This window comes from Oryzias latipes, chromosome 14 (assembly GCF_053564925.1).
Source record: "Oryzias latipes strain Hd-rR chromosome 14, Olatipes_Hd-rR_3.1".
Lineage (NCBI taxonomy): Eukaryota > Metazoa > Chordata > Actinopteri > Beloniformes > Adrianichthyidae > Oryzias > Oryzias latipes.
The window spans coordinates 636336-660703 of NC_136250.1; the positions used below are offsets into that span (position 1 = coordinate 636336).

At 39.1% G+C, this 24368-nt stretch overlaps 1 protein-coding gene across 10 annotated transcripts; it reads right to left on the minus strand.

The window, feature by feature from the left end:
• Window positions 1-138: 138 nt before the first annotated feature.
• Window positions 139-23088, minus strand: ei24 (EI24 autophagy associated transmembrane protein). 10 transcript variants are annotated; one of them, XM_078931035.1, is made up of 11 exons: window positions 22951-23088; window positions 22044-22177; window positions 17570-17715; window positions 10178-10238; window positions 9844-9910; window positions 9639-9763; window positions 8889-8945; window positions 7754-7865; window positions 7567-7678; window positions 1287-1319; window positions 139-1216 (listed from the first exon to the last, which is right to left on the minus strand). In XM_078931035.1, the coding sequence occupies exons 2-11, from the start codon at window positions 22083-22085 to the stop codon at window positions 1036-1038; spliced, it is 936 nt and encodes a 311-aa protein (XP_078787161.1). In that variant the 5' UTR covers window positions 22086-22177; window positions 22951-23088; the 3' UTR covers window positions 139-1035. The 10 variants fall into 10 exon arrangements, with proteins under 10 accessions (XP_078787161.1, XP_011491183.1, XP_011491181.1 ...); XM_011492881.3 differs by having other exon boundaries at window positions 1287-1361; XM_011492879.2 differs by having other exon boundaries at window positions 8826-8945.
• Between the last annotated feature and the right edge of the window lie 1280 nt (window positions 23089-24368).

Sequence of the window (24368 nt, forward strand, 5' to 3'; positions counted from 1 at the left end):
TGTTCTCGTTATTTTGTTATGTGGGCTCGGGAAACGAACCCCCCCCCGTTAATTGACTTCCCGCTGTCCAATGATTCTCACTGTACTGAACTTTCTACTTTCTTCCAAGTGTGTTTTGACAGAGATAAACAAACACCATTCACAGACTGAATACTGGTAGCTTTATTGAAATAAAACTATTAGTTTTACAAAAATGACCAGAAAATGTGCCTGCTCTAACACAGATCCTTCCATTACTGCACACAGTTTTCAAAATCATTTCTACTTTCCACACTTGCTTTCTTGAATCAAACGTTTTCAGTGTAACTGTGTGGTAGCAACATACACAAAAAATTAGCTGAATCGTGAAATATTTCCAATTGAAGCAGACCACTCGTTTTTTACTTATCAATAATACATTATATTCAAACCATTCGATGTTTAACAAATTCTTCCCATGTAGTTGTAAAAATCAAGCATAGTATGGATGCAGCCCTTTGGCAGCGAGACACCACTACCAAAATAAAGTTTCTCTTTGAGGCAGAAGTTTATTTTTAAAAATGCTGCAAAGACACCGTCAAGATGAGACTGACTCTGTAAGAAAGGAATGTGATCATGTGGATAAAACAATACTTGGGTTTTCTTTGAGTTCAGAAAAGTTCCATCAATGTTTGGATAATCCATTTCTTTAACCCCTCATGAATATACTTTGCATTTTAATAAAGGAGAGTTTTTCAAATGGAAAATTTAGAAATTGTTTAAAAAAAATCTTATAATTATAGAGTTTAACATACAACATAGGAGAGGACACGTTTAACATACGTGTAGGAGAATAAAAGTTCTGTCAATCAATCATTTAAAAAAAAAACATATAACTTTTGCTGCACACAAACATTTTTACAGATTACAAAACCCTGACAAATATTTTTAATTAACAAAAACTTTTCAATGTTAAACCTGCACCAAAGATCCTATTCATAAAAAGATAACTCTCAAAGAAACCTTTCTTTTGTGGCTCTTGCTATTACACAGAGTAAAGTCTCTATATTTATAATGTTATTCAAGAGGATGCAGCATTGGGTGGACAGCATTCTTTGGCGGTTTGGGGGAGATGTGGGATGAGGAGAGCTTCTCTGATGATCCTGACAACGTAAGAGAGGATTGCAGATGGACCGTCTTGTGAAAAAGTTTGTTACTGATGAGCACAACCAGAGAGAAGAGTCGCAGCTGAAAATGGCTGTAATGGCACAAAACAAACACATTAATCTATGCACTGCATTAGAAATGAAAAAATCATTAACACTTACTACAGCTTTGTTGGTGTCCTTGCTTCATTTGCACTGATGATAAAAAGAGGAAATAGAATGGAGAACAAGCATCCACTGAATAGAGAAGACCAAAAGAAGTGTTAAGTTAGTGTTAACATCCTGTTGTAACTTTCTTTGAGAAGGTAGTTGGTGTTAGAGAGGATGCAGAAAACAAGGTTATATGGAGGAAGTTGATTTTCTGTGGTGGCCCCTGAAGGGAAAAACCCAAGAAGACTCTTTGTTGTCGTTTACCCAGATTATACTAGATAATTTGGCATTAACCGGATGCGCCAGTGTAAATTTTCATTTATCCAGGTAGATTAGGAGTCAACCAGACTTAGTTCAGATTTTATTTTTTAAAAGATTTCAAATGTTCTACAAGACAATTTCTCAATTATGTGACACGGTGGTATGACAATTGATTTATTTACTCCAAGGAAGGAGGCACTAAGAGGCAACTTCTGTCTAGAACAGGAGTTCCCAAACTTTTTCTTGTGAGGGCCACATAACTTCTATCTTCTCTGATGTGGGCCCGAGCTCAGTTTGTAGGCTAAAAGAAACAGTGTAAGGTAAATGGTAAAGGTAATCAGAATTCTTCCCCTACTTCTGCAGCTTCTCCCAATCCCTTCAATTGTAGGGGCATTTGGAGGGATAGGCATGTCCAAAACAGTTTTTTAAAGAGGAAACCATCGTGTCAGAGGGTTCTCTATCCCTCCGCCACGAGGCTAATCCGCACTGCGTTGTGTTGCGGAGGAGGAGCACATTTTTTCACATGGGTGTGCTCTGAAGCACAGAAGTTCACATGTAAGTAACAAGTAATAACTTACTTTAATAAGTAATGACTTTTTAAAGTTATAAAATTGATGTTATGCATTTTCCAAGCACTGGCAGCTACGTGCTAACGTGGATGACCTGCGACTATTGATGACATTATCAAGTGGGAGTAAGCTCTGAATTAGAAGACACGGTTTTCTATAACTCTTTGTTTGGAGGGCTAAATGTAGGGGTAGGGAGAAACCGTAGGGTTAAGGGAAGAGTTCGGATTCGGCCTAACAATCACAGTGTGTCTGAAAGTAAACACAACCAAATATGAATAACCCTTTTAAAGATCTTCACAGAAAAAAAGTCCGTAAATAAATCGTATTCCTTTTAATGAAGAAACATAACTATTTATAAAATCAAAAATTACCAAATAACTCTCTCTATGTTCTTCAAGAATAAAAAAAGCCCCAGTGCCTATATACATTTTTAATACACTTAAAAGATTTAGTTAGGGTGGTTTCAGTTGCTAAATATTATGACTTATTTATCCATTTTATTCTAAAACAGAACTAATCAATTAAGTTATTGCCGTAACGATTTATCAAAAAAGTCTTGCTTTAATTTTTGCCTCAGAAAGCAAAAAAGAGATCAAACAACTGAGAAATTCTTCATTTATTCTAATAAGCATCCTTTTTTACTAACTTTGTGTTAATTTGCAGATTCTCTTATTTTCATGTTACCTTTTAGTAAAAGTTTATTTAAAACAAAATGTTAATTTATCAATCTTTTATCTCTTTTTCTCTGAGTGGATTCAGGAATGTGGAGAAAACAAACACATTTTTACAAAGAAATGCCATTTACCTTTCCCTATTTTTAAAAACATTTTGATTTGCAGAATTCCTATTTTTTTTTTAAAGACAAACTTTACAACGTTTTATTCATCAATAAGTGGAGTGATGTAAATGACAAGTCTGTGTTTGGACTGTTTATTGTCACAAAGAAGCTGACAAAATACTCATGAACATACAAAATCAATTAAAAAAAAAAGCCTAAGACATCCATAAAAAACAAAATACAACCAATAAATAGGCTGTGCTCTCCTATCATAGTCCCTAGAAATGAGCAGCAGCGTTGTGTCCTGCAGGCCTATGCTCTCATCCAGTCTTAATGAAAACAAGTCAGATTGCTTTGTCTTCTGTTGCAGCATTACCTTTTTTGCGAGAACAGTCTTCCTTCGTTTCTCACGGGAGTTCAATTATAACAATAACCAGCAATATGTAAAATCCGGGAAATAGGGTTACAGATTTTTAAGGCTATAAAAGGCCTCACTAGATATTTTTCTCAGACAGGCATGAACATTTTCACAATTTCTCTAGTTTAAATTGTCAAAGTTCCAACCTTCATGCAAAAATCAGTACAGGATTATAGAATGTAAACAAAGATCTGCTTGCAATCAAAGATTTATTTAGACCTGGAGACTAGAGAGCGACATGTCTGGAAACTCAGCACGGAGGAGATTGATTGAGAAGGTCTCCAGCCAATCAGGACACAGATCACAGTGCGCAGTTAAAAAAAAAAGTAGTAGGCATGATCGCACTCAAGAGGCAGTGAGACCGTGAACGATGGACTAAGATGTAGAAATTGAACACTATTCTGTTCTGATTTTTGGGGGGTTCAGATAGGGGCACAGACTGCAGAAGGGTAGAATAAAATGTCACATTCTATGCAGATCTGTATTGAGTGGCCAGACTGATAAAAATAATCACGCATCCTAGGAGACCAGGTCAAGTGTGGAGATGGGTTGCGATCATAAACCAGCTCTTGGAGAAGATGTAAAACATATTTAATTATAAAAGATAGACCAAGTCTAGTAACCTTCTTTTCTAACAACTACCTGGATTCATCTGAAGTGAAAAGCAACACATTTTTCTAATAATTAGGGAATAGTGGGGTTAGGTATCTTCCCCATGGACAAAATGTTAAAAGCCTTCATAGTTCGACGCTACTCCTATCAATCAACTGGGTAACACCTTAACTGTCACTCTACCCCAGGGGTGGGCAATAGTATTTTGCATAGGGCCACACAAGAAACTGATAATGTTTTTGTAGGGTTTGTTGAATTCTATTTTGCACATTTTAAATTACAGTTCTGTATAAAAAGCATCGAATTTAACAAATACCATGTGAGATTGCCAAATACATTGTTTTATTTATTTAGTGCAACGAAAATGGTTGAAGTATAAAAATGCTTTAAAAATTTTGACTCAAAACACATTTTAAGTTGTATATATTGGAAAGAGACTTTATCTTAATGAATTCATTTTAAACATGCAAATGGGATAAAAATACAGCAGAGTCTAAAAAGGAAATAGTAATAATTATTAATACTATTATTTATTATTTTTTATTATTATTAGTATTATTGTGAGAGAATTGTTCATTTAGTACCAACTGAGCATTGCTGGTGCATTATTTACTCTGCAGGTAAAATGAGAGGAAACACTCTTCAATTGTTCTGAGATCTGCAAATCACCCATGCAGTGATACCAACATGGATGAGTACCTGTGAAGGTGGTCAGCTGATGATGCGACTTCTTTCATGGTTCAGTGTTTCAGTGTTGGAAAAAAAAATTGTTGCTCTCCAGTTGATTTGAAAGAAACTGCAAGTTTCTCATGATAACCTTCACCTGTTGCATGAGGTGTGCATTTGATGGATGCCTCGCCTCGCCTTGGAGTTTAGCATTCAGTTCATTCATCTGTGTGAACACATCAACAGGAAATCCACAATCTGGCATCCAGAGGGGTATTCCAGGAAGCATGTTTAAACTACCCTGACTTTAACCCTGAACTCTGGCTGAAATCCGCCTGAACTTGCTCACTCAGGCTATGTCGGTTCCAAAAGACCAGATATGAGTTGGCGTAATTACGCTAACTTGGTAACCCTGGGTTAATGCACGTGCATGTCAAGCACATAAAGACATTCTCAATAGATCACCGATTTCCGGAGTCACCATGGAAACGCGTGGAGGAAAAAAGAGAGCGCTATACTTCAGTGAGACAGAGTCTGAGATTTTAATGACGGCGTATGAAGATTATACGTCCATCAAGAAAGTAACATGGCTGCATCATCAAAAGAAAGAGTTTCTGCTTGTAGTAGAAGAACAGACAAAGTAAACGCACGAGTTTCTGATCTTGTTTCCATTTTCCTTGTGACGCATATATATATATATATATATATATATATATATATATATATATATATATATATATATATATATATATATATATATATATATATATATATATAACTTATCCAATTTTGCCAACTTAAACGAATTACTTCTATTGGTAACAAATAATTGAGTTAAATTTATTCAACCTAATTTCTTACGTCTATAAAACTCAATAGTTGTTAATACAACTCAAATTTACAAATTTATTTAACTAAATGTCATATTATTCCAATTCAAGTAATCTTTTTTCCATCGTAATGAATTATAATTCTTGAACTCTCTTATGTCTAAGTTTGGGCCGGCAGATCCTCATTTTTATAACAATAAAAAGAACAAAACAGTATGTGCTTAATGTGTTCATTTATTTAGGAATTTTTCGGCATTGTCAATATACTTTTTGACTGTAGGGGTGCTATATAAAGTCATCATCCTCTCCCTCCCTCTCCCTCATGGTGCAGAGACTTGAGCAAAGTAGAACAAAATAACTCGGCAAACAGCTAAACAACTAAACGCATTTGGCAAAAACCCACACTTAAACCCAAATCCGTCCAGACAGGCAAAGGGAATGGTATCCCACAATCCCTTGCGGTGCCGATCTAACAGCAGCACCAAAGTTACACCTACTTAATTGAATTAATGTAAATGAAATTAAAATAACTCTCTGAAAACTACGTGTTATTTTTAAACTAACTTAACAAAAAAAAAGATTTTTAATTATCTTAACTGAAGCAAATAATTAAGTTAGATCAAAATAAAAAAGTTTATATTTCCAACATTCATATGTGGTCTAATCACCCTCTCATGGTGGAAAAAGAAATTATCTGAGCTTCTTCATTCACTAAATCATCGTCAAATGGACACGCCATGCTGCTTCACCTCTCTGAAAACAAACTAACCTTCAACTAAACCTGCTCCAGACCAAGTTATGTTCAGAGCATGAGTTGCTATGGCAACTTGACTCACCCTGAAACATACCTCCATTTCTGGAACCGAAAGCTGAGGTTATCAACTTCCTTAGCCTCAAACTTACCGTGGGAGCTAGCATAACCTGCTTTCTGGAATACCCCCCAGGTCTTATCTGAGAGCTTTGAAATGCCTTTGCCTTTAAACAAGTACACTATATGACCATAAGTATTGGCTCACCTGCCTTAACTCACATATGAACTGAAGTGCCATCCCATTCCTAACCCATAGAGTTTAATATAATGTCGGTCCACCTCCCAAAGGTGTTCTGTGGGGTTCAGGTCAGGACTCAGTCAAGTTCATCCACACCAGACTCTGTCATCCATTTCTTTATGGACCTTCCTTTGTGCACAGGTCCACAGTCATGTTGGAAGTGGAAGGGGCCGCTCCAAACTGATCCCACAAGGCTGGGAGCATGGAATTGTCCAAAATGTTTTGGTATCCTGAAGCATTCAGAGTTCCTTTCACTGGAATTAAGGGCCAAACCCAAGTCCTGAAAAAAAAGCCCACACCATAATTCCTCCTCCACTAAATTTCACACTTAGCACAATGCAGTCCGAAACACAACGTTCTCCTGGCAACCTCCAAACCCAGACTCGTCCATCAGATTGCCAGATGGAAAAGCGTGATTCATCACTCCAGAGAAGGCGTCTCCACTGCTGTATAGTCCAGTGACGGTGTGCTCTATACCACTGCATCAGACACTTTGCATTGCATTTGGTGATGCGTGGCTTGGATGCAGCTGCTCGGCTATGGAAACCCGTTCCATGAAGCTCTCTGCGTACTGTACTTGGACTAATCTGAAGGTCACATGAAGTCTGGAGCTCTGTAGCAACTGACTGCAGAAAGTCGGCGACATCTTTGTATTATGCGCTTCGGCATCCACTGACCCCTTGTCGTCAGTTTATGTGGTCTACCACTTGTACCACTCATCAAGTGATTAGGACACCTGATTCTGATCATTTGGATGGGTGAGCCAATACTTTTGGTAAAGTGTATCTCTGCTTTCAGCTTTCAAACTCTTTTAAGCACTTAGCTCAGGCTAAGCCATCTGACAGCTGTGTGGGTAGCCAGTGTAACTTGGTTCAGTGCAACAAATATTTTCTATGGGTGACTTCACACAAGCCTCACACACAACTTTTCATTTTTCCCTGGGATATAAATGAGCATTTTATGTATTGAATTAAATTACTTGCAGTTGGTGATAAGTTAAGGTTATGCAGCTAAATAATATATCCTAAATTAGACTAGACTAGATTATTTATTTTAATTGGTGAAAGCTAATAGACTTTACTATTCTAAAAAGCAAAAGTGCAACTAACCTGATAATATATGAAGAAGGCATAGCAGTGAGCAGGGCCATGGGTAAACCAAAACCAAAGTAATAGGGCCAGTTCCTCTCAATATTGGAAAGCCGCTGGTGCATTTCAATGCCTTAAATAAAAAAAGAAATATGCTTAAAGTTAAGTAAAAGCATAAACAATTGTGTCTGAAAAATGCAGTACTCACCATGGTTGAACCAGCGATACTCAAAGCAGTACAGAGAGTACAGCAGAGACATGTGAAGGAGGCTCACCATCTGTCCAATCGCATCAATGGGAAATAGACTAACAATCATACCCTAGTGCAACACAAACAGCACATACTCAAAAAATTTGATCTGACAGACCTTCTTACAGACGTTTAAGTATTATGCAGTGATGTGTAGTTTGCTCTGAATACAGTATTCCCCCCATATTCGCTGGGGCTAGCAAACCGCAAATCTGGAGAACGTTCCCCCCCCTGCGGCTGGAGATTGTCCATCACCGATCCTTACTCTTAAAAAACACTTCAGAAACATTTTTGATGCTTTGTAAAATATTTAATAAAAGATCATTGCTCAACATTAAGCTTTTTTTATTTTTATTCAGAGAGATAGACTGTACCGTAGCGTCCTTCATAACGCACATTAGGAGTGCCTCTCTGTCAATATGTGCCTTAAAACCAGGAGCCCATGCTTCCTCCTCCATTTGTTAAGTGGGAGAGGTCCGGCTGCGTGATTTGAGCGTTGCGCACGGCGCATCAGTGTTTTGAGCGTCGCTTCTTCCAGAAGAGGACAGTTTCGTCCATCATTCATTCATCCAATTGATAATTAATCTCCATGATTATCTTCCTTAGCATTTCAGGAGTCAGCTGATGGCATTTCTCCATGTAGGGGCACAAACTTCGGTTATAGCGATTCAGGAACCAGTGAAACCAGCTATTGGAGGGCCAATGGGTTTTCTTCTCCGCCCCCCTTCCTCAGAAATTCGCGAAGCACCGCCCTTGGATAAAGTGTTTTAAATAGTCTGAGCTTTTGTGATGAACCAGACAAGTCAAAAGACTAAAGAAATTCCACAAATATGTGAAACCGCGAATATTGAAATGCAAATAAGCGGGGGAACACTGTACAAAAAACAAAGGGTATGATAATGAAAAAATATATTTTCCTTTTAACATTTAGTTAACTCTGTTCAGTAGCAGTCATTTGTGTAGTTCATATACAAATACTCATGACTTATCCAAAGTGTGTTGGGATGGACTGCAATAGAACATCATGTACCTGAATTAAGAAGAGCGCTTGAAGAAGAAGGTTAAAAAGCATGTCTGCAATAATCTTACTGACACTGGGGAAGGGCTGAGCTTTGCAGCCAGACACCTCAAATGCAAGGTCAGCTATGTCCTGGAAACAAACACAATTCTGCATTACTCTTCACGGACATTTCGCATGTTACATTTATCTGTTACCTACAAAAGAAGACTAATTTTGAAAATGATCAAAGCTGATGCAGTTCAAAAAGTACTATTCTAACGTCACATTTTTTTTTTACACATAAAAAAAAAATCTTTTAGAAGTAAACTACTCTTACAAGACCTGTTTCATCCAAGGGCATAGCAGATGTTAAGCCTGCTGTCTTGACTTAGATGAGTATAACATTTGCTGCCTCTTATTAAAATAATTATCCATAAATATCAATCATAATATAATAAATATAATATAATAAACATCCAGAAATGTCTAAGTGGAACTACAAAAATTTAAAATGTCATAATAGGTACTTAAAAATGAATGACCAAGATCAGAAATTTGTTTTTTTTTGGGTTATAGCTGGTTATTTAAAATCCATTTTTTTAGGGAAAAATTTGCCTTACTGAAATAAATTGACTACAATGATGCTTAATGATTTCAAATGTTTGAAATAAATTGAATTATACCAACCATAATTCATTGTTTCACTTTAATGGGTTTTGTGTAACGTATTGGCATTAGCATTTATGGCCAACACAATTAGAAACTGCAAAACGATTTTGAAAAAGAAGCAAAAACAGTATCGATGTCAAGTTTTCATAAAAAGAACATTTTCTCTTGAAAGACCTGGAACCAGATGGCATTTACTATCTTGCTGAGAACAAACAGAGGGAGAACCCAGAGTGCGCTAAAGACAGAAGTCAAGAGGAACTCTAGCCAAGACCATACACTGCCATGAAGGGAGGGGTCACCTGTAATAAAGACAAAAGGTTGACTGGCTGTTTAATGCACACCGGACAATGGGCCTTAATGAATCAGCGGTTACACTTACCAATGATTTTTGCAGTGAGAGTCTGTAGCAGAGGAATAAACACCCGGTAGAACAGAAAAAGACTGAGCTAGAGAAATGAAACAAAAATATTACAAATTTCAAATCCACCAAATCATTCTTTTATATACATTATTAGGGAATTCATTGTTAAAACTGCATTTATGTTTATTCTTAAATTTGCAGACGAACTAAAAATAGAGATTATTGAAGCCACACAACATGTACTTGAGGTAATTACATTGGAAAAATAATTGGAAGAGTGAAGGACTGTTTTGAGTAAAAACATTACGTTCAGCATTGTGAGATACATGACAGCAGTTGTGAAAAATCCTACCCAGAAGACTCCTCCATTCCAGGCACAGCACTGAAAAATCCTGCTTGCTACCCTTGGATCACTGAAAAGGAAAATGAATATGGATTTCAAACATCAAAGTTGATAAGCTAACAATGTGAGAAAAAAGGAGAGCAGCATAGAAGACTGCTTTTCTTTTCTCTTTTTATTCGTTAATATGTTATGCAAAAAAATTATTTGCTATCAGTTAGTTAGTATACACTTAAAACAGTGTGAATGAAAGTTCCACCTTTCTTCAATTTATACCTATAGCAATAAATACATATCTAATTACATGACAACCTTTTGCAACAAAATAAAATTGGTAATGAAAAAAAATAGTAAAAGATTAAATCTTTATTTAATCAAATGGTAAATCAAACAAAAATGTAAACTTGTGAAGTGATATCAACATAAAGCCTTTGTCACAAGTGCCCTTACAGGTGGATACGGGCTCTCTGCAGGTAGAAAATGGGCAAATCTGTGCGAGGCACACAAGTGGCCCACAGGAAATTTTCAGCTCATAGATCAGCCTGTAAGGCAAAAATGTTCATGCACATTTTTCTTACGGGCCTGCTGTGGGTGACATGTCGTAGTGAACACCCATACAACGTGTAAGGATAAGAAAGGGGAAAGTAGGTGAGATGCAGGAGTGTCGTACAAATGATCCTTGATCCTTTTTTTTTTTAACCACCCCGAACCATGTACACTGCACAGAGAGCCCCTAAGTCAGGGGTCAGGAACCTTTTTCGCCGAGAGAGCCATAAACGACCACATATTTTTTTATTTAATTTTGAAAGAGCCATACCATATTGAAGTCTTTCTCCCGTCTGAAGAACATTAAGACCAAATCTACGATCACGTTTAACGGATGAAAGTCTCAACGCCTGCATGAAGCTAAAACTCACCAAGTATCAACCAGACTAGACCATCAGCAAAACCACCATGCAGCACCAGAGTCACATTAATGCTAAGAAATATTCATCATTTAATAGCAACAGCATAATGTAGCGTCCCTTTCCCACACTGAGGCACGGAGACTTAACGTATTTCAAGTTCTTTATTGTTGTTACTGCAGGCCGTAACCAACACCGTAAAACGCATTCAGCAACTCCTGAATCTCTCCCGCTGAGAGCGCTTCATCCCAACTTTTTATTCCCTCTTCCCACACCAGCCCTCCTATTACCCTTATTTGGCCCAAGGCTGAACCCCATTGGTCCAAACTACCTAACAACAGGCTGAGTGACAGAACTGAGAGCCAATCAGCATCTATGCTTGATGCGTTCAATGAACTCCAGAATTTAGAACGCGACCCAACAACAGCCACCCAGTCCAATTCAGTCCGCTACAATATGTTTAAAACTAAATAAACCAGCGAATGTGTGAATTTGATGTAATTTCAACATTTTTAAAGTACGATAAGTCTGTGGATTCTTTTGAACAACATTGTTATGCTGTTGCTAATAAATGATGAGTTTTTCCTACCATCATTACGACTTCTGGTGCTGCGTGGTTTTGCTGATGGTCTAGTCTGGTTGATACGTGGTGAGTTTCTGCTTCATGCAGGCGCTGAGAGTTTAAACGTGATCTTAGGTTAGTATGAATGTTCTGTAGATGTGAGACAGACTGCTCACATACAGACATGGAGCCAAACATATACTCACACACTGCAGTATGTGACGGGCAGCTTGTTTTAAGTTTTGACAATCCCTGCGTGATTCACCTTGCTGCCTGTGCCCACAACCCCCCCTCCCCTTTCTTCCTCACACATCCCTGCTGCTCTTTCTCAGAGACGGGAGCGCGCAGTTGCAAGGACGGCCGTTCGCAGGTTTTAGGCTGTTATAAACTCTGTGAAATAATAGATAATAGTAAATTGATAGTGGTGCAGATTTGTTTTCTCCAAACACCGCTACTACTGCGCGCCCCCCCTGGCATCGCATCGCACCCGAGAAGGACTGGTCTATTGAAAAAAATAAAGTACATTAAAGATTTGTCTGCGAGCCACATGTGACCATCAAAAGAGCCATATATGGCTCACAAGCCATAGGTTCCCGACCCCTGCCCTAAGTGCTGTTTAAGTGAAAGGTGCACACTTCTTCTAAGCCTGACTGTTAGAAAGTAGGAAGTTAGACAACCAGAGTTCAGTTTGCATGGGCATCATACGGGCATGTAGAGTTGCACATGGTTTGCACATGCATTGTTTTTGTCCACGAAGGAAGCTTCTCCTAAAGTCCATAAACAAAAAAGCACTAGTAGAAATTTGCTGGGGCCACTGCTAAAAAAGATGAAGACTACCATGACTCAATACTCTGAAGTGACGAGACAAAGACCTCCGTTTTTAGAACTAATCGTAACGCACTGTATGGTCTTGCAAAGCTGAAGATTTCAAAGAAAAATACATGGTGGGGCTGCGTGAGTGCTGCTAGTGTGGGGGAGCTACATTTCATTGATGGTATCATGAACTCAAGAATGTACTGGTCTATACTGAAGGAGAAGATGCAGCCATCACTTTATGCAGTTTGTTTTGTCTTACATTACATTTTATTATGTTTTTTTTTTATACTGTTTCATTCTGTTCTGTACAATGGCCTTGAGTGTCCTGAAAGGCACTTCAAATAGAATGAATTACTATTATTACTTTGAAAGAACAGATATGATTTTGCAAGCAAATATTTGTTTTTATTTGCAACTTGTATGTTATATTTTTTAAGACGGTACATTTTGTTTGGAGTTTAGGAATTTTTCTTTTAAAACTGTGACTTTTGTTCTGATTTTGGTGGCACAAATATGACTTTATAAATATCTACTAAGGCATTCATGCATATAGGAAGATGTGCTATGTTCTGGAATACCGATCCCAGTCACCAGAGATAAATATTAGTGAAATTTTAATGAAAATCCACACTTCGCAATCATTAAAATCATATTAACCAAGAAGGACTGGTCCAATAGACCTTCATCCAGACACTCAATATTGGTTATAGAAAGCATCTAGAGGCTGTTATTTTTGCAAAAAAAGGTTCTACTACACACTCACTGGCCACTTTATTAGTCAATCCTGTCCTACTGCCCATTCCCACAAATTTCTTCACACAAGTTCTACATTTGTATAAACCCCTTTTGTAATTTAGGCTAAATTTTATTTACACTGGACCAAACAGAGGCACGCAATCTCCATCCCTCTGTTTGGTCCAGTGCAATTCATATACTGTCCCTCTTTCCCACTTCCCTCCTGGGGAGAGGGAGTGCTTCCAGATTCCAGTTGGCTCATCCGTGCTCCTGTACCTGACCGTGTACCTCGTCTCTCGCTTGCCTCTACTACTGCTCCGACACTTTACACTTGGCCGTGGATACTGCCTGTGGCTCGTCTCGCCCCCCCCCAGCTGTCCCCCAACTCCATCTGGATGAAGCTCATCTGCTGGACTTTAAATATATAGTTGTAGAGTTGGATTACTTAATTCTTCTCTATGAGTTATGGTACATCGCCTGGGGGAGGATCCTTCCTTCATGTGGGCACCCCTGAGGTTTCTTCTTTTTTCCAGGATCCGTTTTTTTTAGGAGTTTTCCTTACCGCGAAGGGGGGTCTAAGGCAGGGGTCGGGAACCTTTTTGGCCAAGAGAGCCATAAACATCACATATTTTAAATGTAATTTTGTGAGAGCAATGCAATATGTTTAAAACTAAAAATACAAGTGAATGTATAATGTATATAATTTGATGTAATTATAACACTTTTAAAATACAATAAGTCTGTGGATTCTTTTTAATAACATTGTTATTGAGTTTAACAGGGTGGCTGTTGGGTGGCGTTCTAAGTTCCGGAGTTCATTGAACGCATCATGCAGAGATGCTGATTGGCCCTCAGTTCTGTCACTCAGCCTGTTGTTAGATAGTTTGGACCAATGGGGTTCAGCCATGGGCCAAATAAGGGTAATAGGAGGGCTGGTGTGGGAGGAGGGAATAAGAAGTTGGGATGAAGCGCTCTCAGTGGGTGAGATTCAGGAGTTGCTGAATAGGTTTTACGGTGTTGGTTACGGCCTGCAGTAAACACAATAAAGAACCTTGAAAGACGTTAAGTCTCCGTGCCTCAGTGTGGGAAAGGGACGCTACATTATGCTGTTGCTATTAAATGATGAATATTTCTTAGCATTAATGTGACTCTGGTGCTGCATGGTGGTTTTGCTGATGGTCTAGTCTGGTTGATACTTGGTGAGTTTTAGCTTCATGCAGGCGTTGAGACTTTCATCCATTAAACGTGATCGTAGGTTGGTCTTAATGTTCTTCAGACAGGAGAAAGACTGCTCACATGCACACGTGGAGCCAAAGATTGTCAGTACACACACTCACACCCTGCAGTGTGGTATGTGACGGGCAGCGTGTTGTAAGTTTTGTTAGAAAATTGGAGGATCTAGTGGATCATGGGGTATGTCTTCTTGTGTTCTACTTTCTGACACTATATATAGGACATTATATGTATATATTCACATTCCGCAGGTGGTTTCTCCTCCAAGCTCGGGTCCTCTACCAGAGGCCTGGGAGCTTGAGGGTCCTGCGCAGTATCTTAGCTGTTCCTAGCACTGCGCTTTTCTGGACTGAGAGGTCTGAGGTCTTTCCAGGTATCTGTTGTAGCCACTCCTCCAGCTTGGGGGTTACTGCCCCGAGTGCTCCAATTACTACAGGCACCACTGTCACCTTCACTTTCCATGCTTTCTCCAGTTCTTCTCTGAGTCCCTGGTATTTCTCCAGTTTCTCATGTTCCTTCTTCCTGATGTTCCCATTGCTTGGCACTGCCACATCAACCACAACGGCTTTCCTCTGTTCTTTATCCACCACTACAATGTCTGGTTGGTTCGCCATTACCATCCTATCAGTCTGGATCTGGAAGTGCCACAGGATCTTTGCCCTCTCATTCTCTATACCACCTTCGGAGGCGTTTCCCATTTTGACCTTGGTGTTTCCAGTTCATATTCTGCACACATGTTCCTGTATATTATTCCAGCCACTTGATTGTGGCGCTCCATGTATGCTTTACCTGCCAGCATCTTACATCCTGCAGTTATGTGCTGGATTGTTTCAGGCGCTTCTTTGCACAGCCTACACCTTGGATCTTGTCTGGTGTGGTAGATCTGAGCCTCTATCACTCTGGTGCTCAGGGCTTGTTCCTGAGCTGCCAGGATGAGCGCTTCATTGCTGTCCTGTAGGCCAGCCCTTTCTAGCCATTGGTAGGACTTCTTGATATCAGCCACTTCAGTTGTGGTCCGGTGGTACATCCCATGCAGGGGTTTGTCCTCCCATGAGGATCTGTCCTCCAGCACTGTATTCTCTGCTCTCCATTGCCTGAGACATTCACTGAGAACACTGTCAGTTGGGGCCCCTTCTGTGTGGACTACCTTGCCTCTCTTTGTCACCATCCGGCTGCATTTCTCGAGCCAGAATGACATCCCAATGTCAGTACTGTAGATCCTGGTGGTGTGGATCAGGGAGTCAATGTCATGCTCGCTCTTAGCATATAGCTTGATGTCATCAATGTAGAGGAGGTGACTGATGTTGGCTCCATTTCTGAGTCGGTATCCATAGCCAGTCTTGTTGATTATTTGGCTGAGGGGGTTCAAACCTATGCAGAGCAGCAGTGGGGACAGAGCATCGCCTTGGTATATCCCACATTTGATGGACACTTGTGCAAGTGGCTTCCCATTGGCTTCAAGGGTGGTTTTCCACAGCTTCATTGAGTTTCCTATGAAGGCTCTTAGAGTCCTGTTGATGTTGTACAGCTCCAAGCATTCAGTGATCCATGTGTGTGGCATTGAGTCATAGGCCTTCTTGTAATCAATCCAGGCTGTGCACAGGTTGGTGTGTCGTGACCTGCAGTCTTGAGCGACTGTTCTGTCGACCAGGAGTTGGTGTTTCGCTCCTCTGGAGTCTCTACCAATGCCCTTCTGTGTGTTGCTCATGAATTGATCCATGTGCCTATTTATCTTGGTTGCAATGATGCCTGACATGAGCTTCCATGTTGTGGAGAGACAGGTTATTGGCCGGTGGTTGGATGGGACTGCACCCTTTGAGGGATCCTTCTGGATCAGGATCGTTCGCCCTTACGTTAGCCATTCGGGGTGAGTCCCATCTCTTAGCAGCTGGTTCATTTGTGCTGCCAGGTGCTCCTGGAGTGCGGTAAGCTTCGTTAGCCAGTAGGCATGTATCATGTCAGGGCCCGGTGCTGTCCAGTTCTTCCTACCTGAGACTCTTTCTTGGATGTCTGCCATTGTGATGGTTACTGGATTCTGTTCAGGGAGGTTGCTATGTTCTTTTCTCAGAGAGACCAGCCACTGGGCATTGCTGTTATGTGCTGGCTGGGAGAAATCCCATATACTTTTCCAGTACTGTTCAGTTTCTAGCCTTGGTGGGTCTGCTCGGCTGTTTTGACCCTGCCACTGAGCGTACACTTTTGCAGGTTGAGTTGCGAAGAGCCTGTTTATTCGTTTGGCTTCATTGTCTCTTATGTACCTCTTTAGGCGGCTGCTCAAGGCTAGGAACCTTTGTTTGGCAGTATCCAGTGCTTCAGGTATGGGCATCTGGCTGCATCTCTTAGGTACTTGCTTTCTCATTGTACCTCTTTTTGCCTCTGTCAGCTTACTCACATCCTTCCGAGTTGCCTTGATTTTGGCCTCTAACCAATGCTTCCATGGTGGGTACTGTTTTCTTCCATGATTGCTCTTATAGCCAAGCATCTCAAGGATCACTGCTGCTGAAGTGTAAACCAGTTCATTGGTTTCTGTGATGGTTGTGGTAGAGTTGCCCTCAATGCTGCTTTCACAGTTTCCAGTAGACTTTCATGCGGTACATCACTTAACCGTTGTAGCTGGTGTCGGGGTTGCCTAGTGTTCATTCTAGACATGACCTTGTCTTTCAGGTCAGTTACTGCCTCGCTCAGCTTAATTGTGGTTGTTGGGGCTGTGTACCCAATCTCAGGGTGGGAGTGTGGTATAACCTCCTCTCTGACCTGTTGTTCTGGCTCTCCCGTGGCATTGTATTGTATCGCTTCAACCTCAAGTTGTGATAGGAGTTGCCGTTTGTGGATGTTAGAGCACTGGGCTACCAGTTGTTTGGCAGTTAGCCTTGATTGTGGGTTTCGAAGCATCTAGTCATTCCACATTCTCTGCATGTAACCCCTCTGGGTGGGATTACTTGAGTAGTAGCATATATATATATATATATATATATATATATATATATATTCTAAATTACAACACAGAGAATAAAATTGCAATTGACACTTGCAGTACAGTGGTTCTTTACTATACAACGGTTGCATCCTGATAGGCTGTAGAGTATTGTCGATCAATCTCCTCTGTCCCTCAATAAATGAGGGACCACTCCACTGCAAAAAACTCCGACTTACTTGTCTGGTTTGTGTTCATCAGTTTGTACCCGTCTCTTTGCAAGGGCACCAATAGTTCTTTTCTTTCGTTGCTCCTGCCTTTTTTGTTGAATCCGCGAATCTAACTTAGAAATTGTTCCAATCCCCAAAATGGAATCCTTGACCCCCTACAGAGCGAAAACCAAAGAAAGAGAACATGCATCAGACACAATGCCAACAATTTTAGGCAGTTAACAGTTGGCGTTTTTGTTAGACAGTTAACAGTCAACTTTATGACCACGACACAACAAACTCAAGGGCAAGAAACAAAGAAAACACATCCAGGTTGTCACCTTAACCAACCAACTAAATCTATGCAACAATAAACGACAACAAAAAAGAAAACTGCAAAGTAAATATCCAACTATACTGTATGATTAATATCTTAACAAAAAGAAAAACTAATGCAGAGTCAATTTTGTTAGCAAACTATATTTGTCATTTGCCAAGATTTTTTTTTTTAATTTTAAAATAAAAAACTAGATAAAATGACCCTCACACTCGGTACTGGTTTGTAGGGCAGTTGTTAGCGGGTTGCTTTTAAAAACATACATGCCAAAAATTTTTCTGTTTTATTTATAACCTGATTCTGGGTGGCTCAGTTGGCTCTGTATAGGACTGGCGTGTTGGAAACCTGGGTTTGTTTCCCATCAGGCACGTTGGGCTGAATCCAGTGTGGGTTCTTAGGCAAGACCCTCTACTGTACTGCATATCTAGGATCCATTTTTTAATGTTGTTGATGCCAAATTATGACCCTACCATCAGAATGTGGTATAAATGACTTATCGAGAACGTTTTTTCCGTCGTCTTTTGTCCAGTTTAGGTGAGCCTGCATAAATTGTAGCCACCGTTTCCTGTTCTTAGCTGACAGGAGTGGCACCTGGTGTGGTCCTCTGCTGCTGTAACCCATCTGCCTCAAGGTTGGACGTGTTGTACTATTAATACTTATATACGATAGCAGTGAATGCAATTTGTATTTCATGGAATAACAATGTGCAGCATGACTGACTGGGGACTTATCCAGGGTTGATCTCTTCTTTGTCCAACAGTGGCTGGACAAGTTTGGTTTAAGAGGGAAAAAACTATGAAATGAGGCACAATATATTGAAAATATGATGAGACGCATGCCTATTAGCCGAGAGCCACAGATGAGTGTCTGGATCCTGGATAAAGGTGTATTAGACCAGTCCTTCTTGCGAAGCATCTTTTGATTAATAAGATTTAATGCTTGCGAAGCGTGGACAACCTGCTACAAATCATCCCGTAGGTTTTCACTAATATTCAACTCTGGTGACTGGTGACTGGCATTCCAGAACATAGTACTTCTTCTTATATGCATGAATGCCTCAGTAGATATTTATGAAGTAATATTTTTGCCACTAAAATCAGAACAAAAGTCACAGTTTTGAAATAAATCTTCCTAAACCTAAAACACAATGCACTGTCTTAAAAAATATAACATTTTAAGTTGCAAACAAAAATAAATGTTTGCTTGCAAAATCACATCTGTGCTTTCAAAATAATAATAGTAATTCATTCTATTTCATTTTGACGGTTAGGCACGGTGGTATAGCAGCAGGACATTTCAAGTGTCACAACAAAATGTTTTCAGAGTTCACGTTTGAAGTTTGGCAAAGACAACACGCCATGTCAACTAATCAGGAACTAAGCTTTGGCCCGTTATGTGTTGATGACGAGATCAGCAAGTGCAGTCCAAAACAACATGGGGAAGAATTGGATCAGTCTCCTCCTCAACTTTATAATATTTTTTTTGTTTATATTAAAACAATAATGGAAAGGCATTCTAATTGTATACCTATTTTTATTTTACCCTTCCTCGGACTAATACGGGACAGGCAAGTCATCAAATTGGGTCACAGAAAATCTTTGTAGAACTCTTCAAAATAAATAGAACTGATCTCTCAACGTCATCCGTGTCTTCCATGCATTATAAATGAGATATTCAAAAACAATTGACGGTAGCTCCTACAACAAGCGTAAGCAGTAAAAAGTTTAAATACACATTTTATGACAAGCGTTCAGCAACGAATTTGACAAGTCCAAAGAGAGGCAGCAGATGCAAATTTGACGCGTGAATCATGTTAGGTGTGAACACAGCTTTGTTTTATAACATTTTTTCACAACAGTCTAAACTTTTACAGAATAATTTATGTCTCTGGGTCCAACATTCTAAGAGTGTAACTGTAGAAACCGTATAAATGCTGTTACGTCATGTAATAATATTACAAAATTTACATTTAGAAAAAAGATGCAGAGATGTATCTTTATGAAAAATTGGAATGGCCTAGCATTAAAAAAGGATCTAAATATTAAAGCACAGACTGGCTCAAGATGTTTCTTTGTCGTAAATAGACAAACAAATGTTCGACAAACTTGTTCAGTAGACATACACATAAGGCAGTTAGATTTGTTGCAATAGTAAAGGTTTCTAACTTGTAATCAGAGATGTGTATGTCTGCAAAAAGATCTATCTGTAAAAAAGAAATTGTCTTGCTTAAAAATACTTAATACTTGTAGAAAACAAACTTAATCTGTAAATAAAGTTTTGTAACCTGTAATTTGAGTTTTGTGTGTATAAAAATATGTGCAGAAAATATACAAAAAAGATGTTGTACTTATAGAAAGAAATTATCCATTTATAAAAAAGTTTTGTACCTGTAATGAAAAAGATGTGTTTGTCTGTAAAACTGTGTCATAACTAGGGGTTTAACGATACAGTTTTGTTCAGTTCACGTCTGTACCGTTTCATTACGTTTGTTGTTGTTTTTTCTGAATGTGCATTGTAACGACCTAGCTGCTTTGTCACTTGTAGTGGGAAAACGAGAGTGGAACTGACAATTAACTAGCTGCATTGACTGTCCATGCCCCATACCCCACATACCCTCCTGTCCGGCGTTAAACTCATTTTTTATGAACACGCATGAACAGCGTAACAACATGAACCTCACTTCTTTTCATAGCTCTCCAGGTTATGGTAAAGAATTCAACACACAAGATTTCACACTTCCCATGAGTCTTAGTGGCTTTAGGCAGGGCTAACCCCCAGGTAGCCACTGTATTAACTTTGCGCCGAGGCGGAAGTAATGTTAGCCATGAGTTTCCTCCGAGACTCTATTAGGTGACGAACAGTAAGCATGTCAACATTGGCTAATGCAGATGCTAGGCCACAGATGAGGACCCCCCCCCACCATCTCCTTATGCTGTCCTGTGTGGGGGGAACACTTCTGGTTTGTTGTCAGCATCCATGAAAGGAAAAGACAATTGGATAAGTCATGCTGTGTGTCGACATTGTTACAAAAAGATAGCGTATGCCACAGTAACACATCTAATCTGTTAACAAACTTAAAACGGCATCACCGACTGTAACAATCAGGTCTACAAGAAAAAAATGTGCAAGTTAAAATGTTTTTGTCATGGTACCTCTGGGAGTCCTTTCCCCCCCTCCTTTCTCTGCCTCATCATCCTCAGATTGCACCCAGCTGCCGGCACTTCCCTCATCAACCCTGCAGTATTTCAGATGACCTGATTCCAGTATTATTCGCCAGTTCGTTGCCTACTATGGTGAAGTACCTGGTCTCATGCAAATCTCTCTCTCTTGTGAATCTCTCGTTTTTGCTGAACTACTTAATCAAGTTATCATTCTTGTCTGTAGGACAAACCTCATCCACCAAGTGCCGACCTGGGTTCATCTCATGCTACTGATCTCTCAAGTCATCTCAACGCCAAGACCTCCAGCCACGCCACGCCACGCCACCAGCCCGTCTCATCCTCATTCACCTTGCCACAGAGACTCCACAACAGGCAAGAGGATAACTTACCAGCTGGGCCAGTACTTTTTGATTTTGACTTAGAATTAAAATGAAAAAGCAATCCTTCAAAATGCTTTTTCCTTTTTTCACTTCAACACTGCTTATTCTGTCACTTGATTAAAATCATGAAGAAAATTGTATTTGACATTTCATTTTCAAAAAGTTCTCTGGTAAATGTGTAGCAAAATTCATTTAGAAATGTCTAATTTTACAATTAAAATTGATTAACAGAAATGCTTTTTGATTTTCAAAATGTAACTGCATCAAATGACTCAAAATGAAAAATCAATACTTAAAAATGCAGCTTCATTTTGAAAATGAAGAAGTATTTTTGGTTTTGACTTGTATTTTTTAATTATGCTGGGAGCTTGTGTGTCAATTGTACATTTTATGTAACAACTACAAGCTTTTTTCCAATGGCATTTTTTCATTTGTTTCTGATTCACAATGATTTAAATTAAGAAATACTCAATTTCTCAATTTTAAACTTAATTTCCTACACATCTCTTCCATCATTAGAAAAATGCTACAAGACCATGTTAAACCCCTAAAACACAATTTTCATTGGAGTGGGTCTTTAAAAAGTCCAGCAAGTAATGCTGTGTGATGTGCTTGAGTATGCCAACCGTAGCAACGTTGTGCAGAAACGTCCTGACACTGTCTGTCATCGTTGTCCCAGCAGTAGACCCATCAACTGTAGAAGAACGGAGAGCTGTTGACTTGATATGCTTTCATGGCAGAGAGGGGTACACTCAGTGACCTGTCAAAATGCAAATAGAAGCTACATGAGTGCAGAAAAGAAGCCCGTTTGGGAAGATGACTGTGTCCGTACTATTAAAATGTTAATTAAAATTAGCAGCATCCCGTTTGGCTAAAAAGAAAAATTCTACAAACTTTTGTTATAACTATATAAAACACATCTACATGGCCCAATTTGAAGCTGTTTTGTGCTAAATAACCTTTGTTGCTTTAGTTATGTAGTCAAGGCATGAAATGATCTAAAACTAAAAATGTAGTACAAAGCAAATGAAAACACGATTTACTATGACTGCAGTACAAGACTTTAAAAAACAGAACTGCTGATTGTTTTGATCATTTAAACCGGACTCAGTTCTAAAATGCACTGCTGTATAAAAAGCCTGTCTATCTTTAAACACAGAAAATCCTCGCGTTTTGTTGACTTCTGCGTTTCACTGGCCGTTTGTTTGTCAGCCCAGCAGGCTAGGCGGTTAGCTAGCCCCACGACGGCACTTAACCCAGTTCTTTCTCATTTCCAGCAAAGGTTCCGAAGTAGAATGAAGAGACTGTGTTGTCTGCTCATTCCGATGCTGCTCAGGGTTCTGTGTGTCCAGTGCTTCGTTTTGTTCGGCACTTGCCACTTCGGTCCATTTGCTTTACCGTGATCATATATCTAGCTTCATGCTTAAAAGTCGGCGACTTCATAAGTTTGGTTCTACATTACATTGGATCAAAATGTTGTAGTACTAATAGTAGTAGTACTAGTAGTAATATGTGTCATAGCATCTTTCCTACCTCATCCGGAGTTCGGAGTTAAAACCTTTTCATTTGAGTCATTTGCGATGACAAGACAATCGAATGACACCAGAGGCCGTTGAAAACATCTTGCGCAAGATCCAAACTCAAAGGAACCTGGGAAGTGTAGTACTAAAAACTACACTGCTAAGCCCTCGTTTTGTGGCATGGAGAGATCGCTGTGGCTTTATTAAATCACTGATTGTTGAGAGTCGAGACAAAACACCTTCAAAAAAACTTTTCACTTTTTTTACCCTACATTGATGAAGGTTACATATTTATGTAGATAAATCTTTGTGTTAAAACCATGTACACTGTCAGAAAAAAGGGTACGGTTGGGGTACGTTTGTGAACACTTAGGGTACAAATTCCCCATTTGTACCCTAAGTGAGTCATAATTACACCTTAGGGTACTCATATGTACCATTTAAGGATAAAAAAGGTACAAATATGTTTCCAACCATCAGAGGGCCCATATTTGGACCCTTTATTCCACAAACAAAGATACAATAACTTGTGTGACAAAAGTAATAATTCAAAGTGTATAAAACGTCACCCAAAATCATTTAATACGCTGTTGGTTATTTGGAAAAGATGCACAAAATAACCAAATATATTTAAGATACCACACATCTTTTATGACTAGTTCTGAACAGTACACAAGCACATTATATATTATTGATTGTGCAGAGCATCAAGATAATAACTTTTAAACATGTATTAGTGTGAGCCTGTTTTTGTTTTACTTATATAAGAGCTGTTTTAAGTTTTGCCTTTAATTTAGAGCAAAAGCACAATGTAGACAAAATTATTTGATATTTTTAACCTTATATGGTGTACTTTAACTTGGCCTAAGTTCAATTTAAATTTCTAGTCTTTGAGCTGTTAATTTAAGTTATTTTTTTTCTAATCATACATTCTCATAAAAAAGTAAATTTATCTGTTACTACGTTACATTATGTGTACATATTAGTACCTTTTAGCTTTTGTACCTACACAGGAAAAATGAGAGAGTACTTTTTTCGGAGTTACCATCAGTAATTTTTATTTAAGTAGGTGTAAAAACGTAGAGGAAATATGTTGGAGTAATCCAGCGAGACCACGCCCACTCTACTTTCTTAAGTTTCGTTTCTTCCGCCATTTTGTTATCCCGCAGCGGCCGGAGGAAGATAAAGGCTGTGACTGAGGTAAGTCTGCTAATTGCTCAAAAATAAGTTGGAAACTTGTTTTAAGCGGGTTCGGTTATTTTATCTGTAAGGAATAACTTTTGTGTAGTGGAATGCTGCTATTCCACCGTGTATGTGCCTGTGAGGAGATTGAAAACTACGAGCAGGAGTTTACTAACGGTTAGCCTCAGCCGTTTGAAGTTCAGCTAAATGCAGCCATTAAATAAATTAAGCTGTTGTTTTTATTGGTGT